Source organism: Aspergillus foveolatus (genome assembly GCF_047715535.1).
Source record: "Aspergillus foveolatus strain CBS 279.81 unplaced genomic scaffold BDW70scaffold_64, whole genome shotgun sequence".
Classification (NCBI taxonomy): domain Eukaryota; kingdom Fungi; phylum Ascomycota; class Eurotiomycetes; order Eurotiales; family Aspergillaceae; genus Aspergillus; species Aspergillus foveolatus.
In genome coordinates this window covers 69,721-82,891 of record NW_027396128.1, presented here as the reverse complement: position 1 = coordinate 82,891, position 13,171 = coordinate 69,721, and the positions used below count along the sequence as shown (strand labels likewise).

The 13,171-nt window shown below is 53.3% G+C and overlaps 3 protein-coding genes across 3 annotated transcripts; 1 reads left to right on the top strand and 2 right to left on the bottom strand.

The window, feature by feature from the left end:
* Positions 1 to 451: 451 nt before the first annotated feature.
* BDW70DRAFT_153039 (uncharacterized protein) lies at positions 452 to 1,761 on the bottom strand (the record flags this gene model as incomplete). Its single annotated transcript, XM_073739553.1, has 5 exons — positions 452 to 1,004; positions 1,062 to 1,230; positions 1,278 to 1,321; positions 1,375 to 1,555; positions 1,683 to 1,761. The coding sequence occupies 5 exons, from the start codon at positions 1,759 to 1,761 to the stop codon at positions 452 to 454; spliced, it is 1,026 nt and encodes a 341-aa protein (XP_073592618.1).
* Positions 1,762 to 2,443: 682 nt separating this feature from the next.
* Positions 2,444 to 4,762, bottom strand: tpcA (O-methyltransferase tpcA; the record flags this gene model as incomplete). Its single annotated transcript, XM_073743091.1, has 7 exons — positions 2,444 to 2,477; positions 2,968 to 3,291; positions 3,370 to 3,580; positions 3,683 to 3,739; positions 3,796 to 4,103; positions 4,156 to 4,282; positions 4,345 to 4,762. The coding sequence occupies 7 exons, from the start codon at positions 4,760 to 4,762 to the stop codon at positions 2,444 to 2,446; spliced, it is 1,479 nt and encodes a 492-aa protein (XP_073592617.1).
* A 564-nt stretch (positions 4,763 to 5,326) lies between these two features.
* On the top strand, positions 5,327 to 13,144 carry BDW70DRAFT_171009 (uncharacterized protein; the record flags this gene model as incomplete). The annotated part of the gene is made up of 4 exons (XM_073743090.1): positions 5,327 to 5,941; positions 5,989 to 7,552; positions 7,736 to 12,127; positions 12,186 to 13,144. 4 exons carry the CDS (start codon positions 5,327 to 5,329, stop codon positions 13,142 to 13,144), a joined length of 7,530 nt encoding a protein of 2,509 aa, XP_073592616.1.
* Positions 13,145 to 13,171: the final 27 nt, after the last annotated feature.

Genomic DNA, 13,171 nt, shown 5'->3' with positions numbered 1-13,171 from the left:
AGCAGTAGGATTGAGGCTAATCTTTTGCTATCTATCTCATTTATAATGGTTTATTCACTAAAGAGTTAAGGAGCACGGATCCACATCCACTTTTTGCATCCCATCTTTAGTACTGTGCACAGGGACGTACACTAGAAGCCAATGCAGGTGCAGCCATATCTGACAGAGGCAGAGCCGAGAGCCCTCAGTCTCTAGTGCTATAACATCTTGCTCTCAGACAAATTTTCGCAAAATATTTTGGCGGCGTGGTCCCGGTCGTAGCAGGATTGCACATCTGATTTATCGCTCCTATGCCCGGCGTTACACTGTACGACACGACACCAAGAACTTGCCGATTCCTCAAGTTATCATTGCATAAAATACCCCGAGGTGAAACGGAAGGCTTTTTTTTCTTCTTTCCTTTCTACCTACTCTAAAAGAGTCTTCTATTTCTACTGAGCAGATACATCGTCTAGGACCCCGTGTTGTACATTCGCATTCCAAACTTTGAGTTTGTCCTCAGCAGCGTATCGATCACTAGGTTGACTGTCTCCGGCCGAAGATCCTCGAGGACAAGCGTGCTGAGGCCCGGGATATCGTGTATTGGTAATGGTCGAGGTGGTTCTTCATGATTACTGCTGGTAAAACTGCCGTCAAGCTCGGATGCGTCGGGCGTGAAGAGACATTGATTGTCAAAGGCCGTCCAGTCCGGTACCTCCCATGCTGTACTGGACCCGTCAAGAGCAAGATCTGTTTCGGCTGTGTCGGGAAGAGGGAGAGACAGGTAGGAAGGGAGGTCAGAGGGCAGCGTCATGTTTAGGTTTAGGGTATCCGGGGCTAAGTTGGAGCTATCCAGCTCACACGGAGTATTAGCGATAGAGAAGTCGACCTCGGGAGTGAGCGACTCGGTTGGGATGAGTGGCTTGCTGTCCGCAAGAGGCGACGAATGCGTTTCGATATCGATGCTCGAACAGTTCTCAAGGCTGGCTGGAGAGGGCACGCGGCGGCGGCTTAGGATAACATAGCTGAGTCTCCGTCAGTAATGGATCATCCACGCTCCGGGCGCATCAACACGCGCTCACCGGTTCTTGATATCCGTCGTGGACCGACTGGGGAAGAGCTCTCGTCCGATCTCTTTCCAGTCCCGGCCAATTTTTTGCACGGCTTCGAGAAGACAGCTGTCCTCTTCCGCCGCCCAGGGACCGCGCTTTACGTTGGGATCAAGTGAGTGATGCCATCGCTTTGCACATTCTGTACCGAGATGAGACTCTGCACCCAAATTGGGTGGAGATGCTTACGGTCAGGGTGACGGCTGCCGACCATCTCTGCAACCTTGGTCCACCTGCGAGCGCTTAGTTGAATGGCGATGAAGGATTGACCAAGGAAAGTTCGTACTGAAAGCCGAATCTGGCCACGGCTTTGCGCAAAAGATGATCCTCCGCGGCAGTCCAGGTCCCTTTCCGACTGCTCAGACTGATCTTGGTCCAGCGCTTGCGACAGTCCTTGTTCGTTCTGCCCGGCAGTTTCTCTGCAATTGCGCTCCAGTTTCTTGCGCCTTGATGTCCGCCAAGTTGTACTAGAAGGCTATATTAGTAGTGATCGGCACTGCAGAGCATATGCCAAAGCCTGGCCAAAGCACGCCAAAGCCTGGCCAAAGCACGCCAAAGCATAGCCATAGTATAGGTCGAGGTAAAGGTACGTACTCTGGCGTTTAACTTCTTCTTGAAGGATACAATCTTCCTCTTGGGTCCACCAGCGACGCCGGCTAGAAGTGTCGTTCATTCTTGGAGGTATTCTGGGAAGTATTTAGGGGTTGATATATGACCAGCCATTGCTCGCCGGGAAGACTGTATATCTCACGCCTCTACCCATCAGCGAAAATATATAAGGAGAAGAAACGCCCTGCTGGAGCATTTTCTGCATGGTAAGCAGTAGCGCAAACGATGTTGAGGCTGACGAAGTGCCTAGACCAACGGCGCCAATGTACAGCCTCGGCTTCCTGGGTTTGGGGCCTCTTACTGCAGGAAACAGTGAGCAAGAAGATTAGAAACACAGCTGAAGATGCGGAGACCGATCGTGAGGCCGAGAAGGATTGAAAGCATCGCGATTGACTGGCCAATTTCGGCTGCCAGATTTGGCTGAAACGGCCTGCAGGCTCAGCAAACCCTGGCGGCCCCCGCCTTATACTCCGGGTCTTCCTGGATAGTCGTTGCCTCTTAACGGTCTGGCTGAAGCTTAACCTGAAATTAAACTCCGGTATATACACCGAGAGGCTGGAATACTAGAGCTAACAGGACTAAGGAAGGCAGAGGCGTCTATCCGACTAAGAGCCGCAAGAGTCAAATTAATGGACCTCGCGTGCAAAGTCACGGCTTTGATCAGCAAAGGCTGATTCTCTTCTCTGCAGAATGACTTATGCTCCAGGATAGGTGTCCGCCAACAAGTGGACAGACACCCCGGCAATCTATGGTGATGTTAATGGAGGGTGGAGTCTACGTCTGTTCGTCTGCCTATACCGAGTCCAGATCTACAATACCCAGGATGTAGGAGCGCTGAGCTATAGGCCAGATAATAATTTCCATGGTCAGATTTACTTGGCATCTATTCTTTTGACGCGAAAAGTGTACGCAAATGATTTACTGCTCCGCCACGACATCAAGTAAGCAGATTGTCCAAATCAACCCGGCCTTCCTTGGATGGATGGAGCAGAATATCGGAATCAGTCCTGTTTGTTGGCGCTAACTTCTTACCTGCAGTTCGTCACGCACGGGGCGTTCTGCGGAAGAGAAGAAGCCTGCACATGTGCGACCCTCATGTACTAATGACAGCACTGACAGTTTAGATACCAATCTCTAATTGGGTGCAATCGCCGAACCCCATGTAGCTGAAACGGCGGTGATGGCGATCTTGCTGGTTCTTTCTCTTATGAAAATCTTGCACATTTATCGCGCTGGACGCCCTATACCACTGCCCTGCTACCCTACTTACAAGCCAATCTCCACAATCCCAACCATACTCCGGCAGTTCCAGATCTTGTTCACCTTGAGACCAGCCTGCTTCACCAGTTCCGTAAATTGCGCCGGAGTCCTCTCAATTCCATTGATGATCGACATCATCGCCAAATCCCGGTGGTGCGGGTACCGCATGTAATAGCCATAATTGGCCGGCAGTGGCGACGGGGCAGGGGGTATCTCGTCGCAGCCAGCCGTAGTGTTCATGACCTGATCACATACCAGAATGCGCGATCTGGGAGCCATTGAGGTGCGCAGAGCTGAGAGAATTTGCACGCAGTAACTGTCCGACCAGTCGTGTCTGCGTGGCGCTGTCAGCTCGGTCCGGCCCTTTACAGAGAGGGGTAGGAGCATTGAATGGCGCCGAGGCTCTACTTACAAGATCCCACGTAACCAGTAAACATCCGCCCCTTTGACGGGGTTCGGCTGGAAGAAATTGTGCTCCATGAACTGAACCCGGCCGTCGGCTACAGCATCAGGGGCTTCAGCTGGCCAGATCTCCTCCTGTGCCTGCTGCAGAACCTCGGCGCGGTCTTGCACAATGTATCGTAGCTGGGGATATGCTGGTAGCAGCTGCAGGACGAATCCGCCTATCGAATGCAGTCATTTCCGGTTAGTTCGTTGAATCTAGAATCAACCTGGGATGGATGGGACTTGTGCTTTAGAAGCAGAGTATAAAATGACGCACTCACCGACACCGCCGCCAACGTCCACAACTAGGGCTTCGCCGAGGGATGCCCAGGGGAAGTCTAACTCGTCAGTTGCCCTGCTTGTCTTACTACGCCAAGTTGGGCGGGTCAATTACCGTATGCATGCGCCGCCCCCGAAACTTTCCCCCCGCCAACCATCGCCAGTCCAAAATTATCCAGCTCAGGACGCGTGTACTTGCCGTCTGGACCGGGTTGCAGGTGCCTGATATCCGGTAGTCCGGGGTATGGAGCCTCCTTTGGTCGCACCTCGTCGAGTGAAACTCGTTCAGCTAACCAGTCCCACCGGGCCTTTGTAGTGCCCACAGCCTTTTGCCATGCCGTCTCGTGCACTTTGTATGAGGCACCCTGCGAGCTAAGCAGATACTTGGGGAGCTGGTCAGATGCGGTGTAGATGTCGAGATTGCTGTTCCATGTCAGGATGTGAATGGCACGGGAATGAGGATATGAGTGCATACAAGAGCTGGACATATGCGCGCAGTGGCTCGTTATTCTGCAGGGCAGCAGAAATCCGGTTGTTGGTGAACCGATCAGTTCCAATCTGGCGGAATATGTGAATTGAGCAGAGACAACGCAGGATGCGAGCTATACTATGAGTCAGCATCCTTCGCTCACAGCATGGTCGGGAAAGAACTTGGGCAGCATACATAGTTTGCGCTCTTCTATTCCAGTGGCTTCAGCAATCTCACCGACGCTTAACCCATCCTCACCGGCTCCAGCAAGAAGGTCCGGAATACGCCGCTCAGCAGCAACGAACAAGGCCCGCGACTCAAAATACTGGCAGGCAACTTCCTGGATTCGACTGTACGGCTCTGCCACCAGCTCCGTTGCTGCGCCTGTGATGGCAAGCACAGTCCGCGTTGCCTCGTGCAGACGGGGACTAGGGAGAATCCGAGCAGTATCCTGGCTGCCTAGATTGCTCTTGGTGCCGTTGGTCTCGGCCTTAGTCTGAGAGAAATCCTCTCTCTTCCATTCCTCCGCGATTATCTCAGCAGATTGTTTAAACAGCTCGGCGAGCTGGAGAAGTTGTTGCGCGTCCGCGGCGGACCGGGGGAAGCGTTCCATGATGATCTTCGATGATAAAAAGATGTACGTGACGGCTTATGCCTAAATGAAAAATGATTGCAGTGAAAATTCACCATGTGCACTCTATATAATCCATTCCAGTTCTACCTTGCGATAGACCCGAGTATATCCAGTCCACCCAAGTATCGAGACCGTCTGACACGCGATATCGAACCCCGCGTGGATGGTATCACGGTAGCATAGTAGCAGAGAGCGAACTTGCGGTGTATCAGCTTTTGGTCCAGAGTATAGGGTCGATATGGTACACGACATATTGAGGCTGATAAGCATCGAATCATGGACAGAACGGTTGCTTGTGGCGCCCGTTGTATATCAACCTGCACCGGGGAAGCACCGGTGCTTTGCCTTTGTTTTGTCTTGTGTCTATGTATGTTCATAGGTGTGTCGAGCCTGAGCGATTCGATTGACATTGTTCGATAGACCTTCAACACTTAGTGACCTTCGGAATTCCCCTTCCTCGGCCCGGTCGTTCAGTGCTTCTTAGCATTCTTTTTCTATCTTTCATACACGTTAGATTAAACTGGGATCTTCCGTTCTTCCATCATGTCTCCGGCACCATCTGCTCTTGTTTTCGGTTCTCAAACTACTTTGCCCTCTGTCGAGGCGGCCTCGAGACTGCGTGCGGCGTTGCTCCTTGACCCTCGTCTATATCGGCTGCGTATCTCGATCGAGTCACTGCCCGAGATATGGCCAGCATTGGCCGTCTCCGACCCTGCACTTGAACGTGTTGCTGGCGCTGCCGAGAAAGCTTTACGGCAGCTATGTCGCTGGCTATCCCACTCAGAGTTCCCTGACGCCACAGAGATCTCGGAACTTCCAGCAACATTCGCCACGCCGTTTACGGTCATCCTCCATACCGTCCTATATATGCAATATACAGATGAAGACGGTGGTCTGGGGCATGCGGATGTTCTCAGAGCCGTTCAGAACAATGGAGGCGTGCAGGGCTTCTGCACGGGCTTCCTCACAGCAGTGTCGGTTGCCACGAGCCCTGACATCGACGCGTTGAGTCGTCAAGCAAGCGTCGCGTTGAGGCTGGCTGTTGCAATTGGTGCATATATAGATCTGGATCTTATAGATTCAGATGTCAGCTCAGTTGCTGTCAGGTCTCGCGCTGGCAAGAAGGGCCTGGAAGACTCCCTCGCACAATTCCCTGGCGTAAGTACGTTGCCTTCTGGCCATTGCACCCGCTGACGATGTACTAGGCATATATCTCAGTTATTACCGATGAATTAAATGCCACAGTCACTGCACCCACGGCCTCGCTTGACGCTCTCCCTCAGTCGCTCGCGTCAAACGGATTTTCCGCCAAACGGTTCAATTTGCGAGGCCGATTCCACCATCCCGCACATAAGAAAGCTCTTGAGGGTCTGCAAAATCTGGTAGCGTCGAATCCGGCCTTCCAGTTTTTCTACTTAGAGTTGCTCGCTCCCGTATACTCCAATATCGACGGGCAGCTTCTCTCTTCGGATTCTATCATCGACACGCTGCTTCAGTCCATACTAGTTCAGCGTTGCGATTGGTATGCGTCTATCTCAACGGCTCTGCATAAGTGCAGCAGCGGAGGGAAGACAAGCGTCGTTCAATTCAGTCTGGTTGAGTGCATTCCCCCTTCCATCCTGCGCCAGGCTCGTCTTTCCGTGCAGCGGATAACGGACGTGCCTGTCCAAAGCTCACCTGCAACTGTGCTTACTTCGCTAAACGCTGTGGGAGCAAGAATCCAGACTTCAGAGCCCATCGCAATCATCGGCATGGGCTGCAAGTTTCCGGGGGCAGATACCCTAGAGGAGTACTGGCAGCTGCTAGCTCAAGGGACATCCATGTGCCGTACCATGCCCGAGGAACGATTCAAGACGTCTGGTTTACGAAGATCGCCGGACGAGAAAGTCAAGTTCTGGGGTAACTTTGTCAATGACGTGGATGCCTTTGACCATCGCTTCTTCAAGAAGTCGTCTCGTGAGGCGGCGAGCATGGATCCTCAACAGCGGCTTGTGCTGCAGGTTGCCTATCAGACATTAGAGTCGGCGGAGTATTCTGGTCTCGCAGGGATCAAGGCCAGCAAAGATGTCGGGTGTTATTTGGGGTTATGCGCCTCAGACTATACGGATAACGTGGCCTCACACCCACCCAATGCATTCTCCAGCCTTGGAACATTGAGGGCATTTCTCTCCGGAAAAATCAGCCATTTCTTCGGCTGGACAGGACCATCAATTACATATGACACGGCATGCTCTTCCTCAGCTGTAGCAATTCAAGCTGCCTGCCGGGCTCTGCAGACGGGCGAATGCTCGATGGCGCTGGCGGGGGGAGTCAGTCTGTACACGAGCCCTAACTTCTACCAGAATCTCGCTGCTGCTTCATTCCTGAGTCCCACTGGCCCAACAAAGCCATTTGATGCAAAGGGAGATGGATATTGTCGTGGAGAAGGGGTGGGCTTGGTCTTTTTGAAACCTCTATCTGCAGCTCTGGCCGATCACGATAAAATCATGGGAGTGATTGCTGCGGCCGCAGTCAACCAGAATCAGAACTCGACCGCCATCACGGTGCCGCATTCTGAGTCACAGATCGAACTTTACAGAAAGGTTGTCTCTGAGGCTGGCTTGCATCCACATGACGTCTCGTTTGTCGAGGCCCATGGGACCGGCACGCCCGTGGGTGATCCTATCGAATTCACCAGTATTCGAACCGTATTCGGCGGTATTGATCGAGCCGGCCCTCTCGCCGTTGCATCGGTCAAGGGAAACATTGGGCACACAGAGGGCGCCTCGGGTGTGGCATCCCTTATCAAGACGGTCTTGATGCTGCAGCGTGGAATGATCCCAATGCAGGCCAACCATACAACACTGAACCCCAAGATTGCGCCTCTGGGGCAGGATAAGGTGACAATCCCACACACAACGCAGCCCTGGTCTGCGGACTTTAAAGCCGCTTGCATCAATAACTATGGTGCAGCTGGGAGCAATGCCGCTATGATCGTGACTGAGGCCCCAACCGGTGGAAGATCAGAGAAGCAGGGGACCCTGCAAAAGTGTCCCATTTACGTTTCTGCCAATACTGCTTCTAGTCTGAAGGCGTACTGCAAAGAGCTACTTCGATCTTTGCGTAGCCGTGCTCCAGACTGCCTTGCCAGTCTCGCCTTCCAGCTTGCCAACACCCAGAACCACGGCTTTCCACATGCACTGATTACTTCGGTCACTTCTAAGGCTGAACTGGAGGACCAGCTGTCAGCAGCCGTTGAGAACAGGAATAATTTGCTGCAGACGGTGACTCCAACAGAACGTCCGGTTGTTCTCGCATTTGGTGGCCAAGTGGCCAGGTCAGTCGGTCTCAGTCGCCAGGTTTATGACTCTTCTGCCGTCCTCCGAACACATCTGAGTAATTGCGATGATATCCTCACCTCGGCTGGTTTGAATAGTATTTTTCCAGCTATCTTTCAGAAGGAGCCAATCGCTGATGTCGTTCTGCTACACTCTGCGTTGTTTTCGGCCCAGTACGCCTGCGCTATGGCCTGGATAGACGCCGGGGTTGCCCCAGCTGCCCTAATCGGCCACAGTTTTGGCCAGTTGACTGCTCTGTCAGTCAGCGGCGTCCTTTCTCTGAAGGACGGACTCAATTTGATCACGGGACGCGCAAAGCTTATGCGAGACGCCTGGGGCCCAGAGCCTGGCTCGATGGTCTCGATCCAAGCAGATGTCCAGACCGTCACCCGCCTGATGAAAGCAGCTGAGACCAAGGATCCAAAAGAAACGCTAGAAATTGCCTGTTTTAATGGACCGACCAGCCACGTTGTAGTCGGCAATGCAGATGCCGCTGATCGCCTGGAGGCCGCTCTTGCCCAGGAGTCTATCAGGTATAAACGGCTGGCCGTCTCTCATGGCTTCCATTCCAAACTCACTGAGCCGCTACTGCCTGGGTTGGAGCAGTGTGCTGAGAGACTAACCTTCCGCACGCCGGAGTACCCCATCGAGACGTGCTCGAGTGGTTCATCTTGGACCGAGTTCAACGCATCCATGATCGTGCAGCATACGCGTACCGCTGTCTACTACACGGAAGCCCTCGCTCGAATTGCAGCCAGGTTGGGCCCATGCACATGGCTCGAGGTGGGCACCGGAGGTTCCGTGGCTGGAATGATTCGCAATGCACTGAATGTCCCCTCAGACCATCTGATCCAAGCTGTTAACCTCGCAGGTGAGACTGGTATCGCAGCCCTGGCGGATGCGACGGCCAAACTCTGGAAGTCCGGTCATAAATTGCAGTTCTGGTCTTTCCACCGGAGCGAGAGGGCGTGCTATCAACCGCTTGAGCTTCCCCCATACCAATTCGAGAAGACGAGACACTGGCTTGACTGGAAAGACACAGTGACCGAGCAGGCTATAGTCGCCCATTCAACAAGTGAAGAGACCCCTGTTGAGGAGTTCTTGACGTTCGTCAAGTACAAAGATAGTACAAAGCAACAGGCAGAGTTCCGTATAAGCACGCAGCACGAAAAGTACTCTTTCTTTGTCAAAGGCCACGCTGTGCTCGCGGAGCCCTTGTGCCCTGCACCTTTATACATTGATCTTGCCTGCCAAGCTGGCCAGAAGGTGTATTCTGACACCAGTGGGGCTCAGATTATACCCAGTGTCGAGGATCTAGAAATCCAGGCTCCGCTGGGTGTAGGCGACCGTGTCATCATCCTCCGGCTCCAACAATCACCCTTCTTGAAGACGGCATGGACGTTTTGTTTCTGCAGTAGACCTTCCACGGGCGTCTCAGCTGAGGAACAGCTCCATGCCACCGGGACCGTCATCCTACGCGCAAACGACACTAAAACAGCGGCCGAGTTCTCCCGCTTTGGCCGTCTGGTAAGCAGCAACCGTGTCCAGGAGATGAGATCTGACTCAGACTGTCATATCCTGCAAGGACCGGTGGTGTATCAGCTTTTCAGCAGAGTCGTCACCTATGCAGACTACTACAAGGGCGTGCAGAGCGTGTATGCTTCCGGAGCAGAAGTGACGGGCAGGATCAGGCTGCCCCCAGCCGTTAAGGATGCCGACACGCGGCGGCCATTACTCGTCGACAATTTCATCCAGACCGCTGGCATTCATGTCAACTGCCTAACCGACGTTGGTGCTAAGGAAGTCTACGTCTGCACCAAGGTCGACCGCGTACAGTCTGGGGCGACTTTTACCGAGGGCCTGGCCGACGTCGATGCCTCTTGGATTGTGCACTCTTCTTACCATCCGACTAGTGAGAAAGAGGTTGTGAATGATATATTTGTCTTTAGTGCAGCCACAGGAGAACTGACACTGTTTATTCTTGGAGCGCACTTTACCAGGGTCCAGATTTCGTCGCTTGGGAGGGTTCTCTCTCGTGCCAATACAGCAGACGGTGCCCCGGTCAAGGTGGTCGTGCCGGTCCAGTCGCCTGCCCTGAGAGCACAACCAAAGAGGGTGCTGCTGCCGCCTGCTACCAAGCGTTCGACAACAGGTCCGACTTTAGCGATCTCTGAGAAGCTCAAGAAGACGCTGAGTCGCGTCATCGAGGTCCCGGTCGATGACATCAACGACGGCGACATCCTCGCAGACCTGGGCGTAGACTCCCTGCTAGGAACAGAAGTCTTGAATGAGATGAACCAGGTCTTCAATGTCTCTATCCCTGCTGATGAATTCGCGCTCTTGACAGACGTGGCCTCAATTTCGAAATGCTTGGCCTCGTACCTCGGCGTGCATGACAGTGGCTCTCAGCCTGAGGACCTGGCCGATGCGGACTCTGTTGACTCTGATTCAGACGTGCCAACAGGGGCTGTCACCTCTGGCATCACCACTCCAGACGACTCGGTAAGCAGGCTCGCAGATCTGCTGGCTGAACATCTGGAGTACGACGGGATAATTGAGGCATCCAACAACCTGGCGGATCTTGGCCTCGACTCGATACTGAGCATTGAGCTGGCGAATGACATTAAAAAGATCTTTAACTGCGACGTCGACATGTCGCAGCTGAACATGGACTCGACCTTTGCTGATCTAGTTGCTCTCGTACCGGCCCTGGATATAGGGCAAAGCCTGTCGTCTCTTCCGGCATCGCTAACAACACAGGGCAGTGACATCGAAAACGCGCAGCATGCGTTCGAGCAAATCCGGTTCGACTACGATATCTATACTAAGGAGACCGCTTTCTACGAGTTTTGGAAGAGGGTCTACCCTGCTCAATCCAGGCTCGTGCTCGCCTATACCGTCGAGGCATTTGCTCAGCTTGGATGCGATCTCTCCGTGATGCAACCAGGCGACCGACTACCCAAGATGAATTATCTGCCCGCTCACGAGAAACTTGTGCAGCAGTTATACAACATCCTCAGAGATGGGATGTTAGTTGCCACCAGCGACTCTGGTCTTGTTCGCTCGGACAAGCCTGTCGACCTCACCTCATCGACGCGCTTGCTGGAAGAGATCAATACGAAAGCGCCGCAGCACGCCTCTGAACATGGGCTGCTTCATATCACAGCCTCTAAGCTGGCCGATTGCTTGACTGGGGCCGCTGATCCTCTGAACCTGCTCTTCCGGTCAAAGGCGAACAGGGACCTGCTGGCGGAGGTGTACCTGAACGGACCAATGTACGCTGCTATCTCCCGACTGCTTTGTAGCTTTCTGGGAAACGCCTTTTCGGGCAGACCGTCTTCTGGTACATTCCAGATCCTGGAGCTAGGAGGGGGAACAGGAGGGACAACAGGCCATGTCCTCGACTACCTTGTGCGCTCTGGTATACCATTCACCTACACCTTCAGCGATGTGTCTGGTTCCTTCGTTGCGGCCGCAAGAAAGAAGTTCGCTGGTCGGCCTTACATGGAGTACCAGGTCATCGACATTGAAAAGGAGCCAGCCAACTCGCTTATCGGAAAATTCCACGCGGTCATATCAACTAATTGCATCCATGCCACCAGGAACCTCGAGATCTCAACAGGAAACATCCGCAAAATGCTCCGTCCGGATGGATTCGTGGCCCTGGTCGAGTTCACACGCAACATATATTGGTTTGATCTCGTCTTTGGACTGCTCGAGGGTTGGTGGTTGTTTGAGGATGGGCGTCAGCATGCCATCGCACCGGAACACTTCTGGAATACAAGCATGCGCAAGGCTGGGTTCCAGCATGTTTCGTGGACGGATGGAGATAGTCTCGAGGCACGTACATTGAGGGTCATTACCGGTTTCAGAGCGCCGGCCGTCAAGGAGACCTATACACCAAGACTCGATAGCAAAGATACAGAAACGGCAGTTGAGAGTGTTATGTACAAGCAGACAGACGGAATCCCCCTATTTGCGGACATATACTATCCTCCCTCTGTCTCTAATGAGCCGCGTCCGATAGGTGAGATCTATGGCCATCCCTTTATGCACACCCGTGAAGCTGACTGCGGACCCTGCAGCCCTGATGATCCACGGAGGCGGCCACATTATGCTCTCTCGCAAGGACATTCGTCCAAAGCAGACGGCGCACCTACACTCTCTAGGCTTCCTCCCGGTCTCGATTGACTACCGTCTGTGCCCCGAGACTACGCTGACAGAAGGGCCAATGCGGGATGTAAGCGACGCCATGGCCTGGGTGCGGAATACCCTTTGCTCGTTGCACTTATTGTGTCCTGGCTTGACCCTTGATCCGTCGCGCGTTGTCATTGTAGGCTGGTCGACAGGCGGGCATCTTGCCATGACAACAGCATTCACGTCCATCGAACGGGGCCTATCTCCTCCCGACGCAATTCTGGCTTTTTACTGCCCGACCGACTACGAGGACCCAGTTTGGACGCAGCCGAATTATCCAGAGAATACGGATGTCGATGGTCTATCCGTGATGAAATATAACCTGCTCGAGGGTGTACGGGAGCGTCCGATAACATCTTACAACATCCCCCTTACCTCTAGGTCTAATTCTAAGGCGGGTAGGACTCCAGCCGGGGGATGGATGGCACCGGATGACCCCCGATCAAGGATTGTCCTGCACATGAATTGGAAGGGTCAGTGTCTTCCCGTTCTGCTGCGTGGATTGCCTTCTAGCAATTCCCTTCCTCCAAGCGATGCTGAGAAGTTGATGTCTCAACCACAACCAGAGATTGAGGAGATCCAGCGTGTTAGTCCCTACGCGCAGATCCGGAGGGGGGTTTATCGCACGCCAACATTTGTCATTCATGGCACAGATGATGATCTCATTCCCTATGAGCAGAGTGTACGGACTGTGCAGGCTTTGAAGGACATGGGCGTTCGTGCTGAAGTCAGTGTGCCACAGGGAAAGGCGCATCTGTTCGATATGTTCAAAGACGCAGACGGGAGTTCATGGGAGGTTGTAAGGAGAGGGTACGATTTCTTAAAGGAGGAAGTGTCTGGGAAGTAACCTAGCTAGCTTGTTTAGAGTAGATAC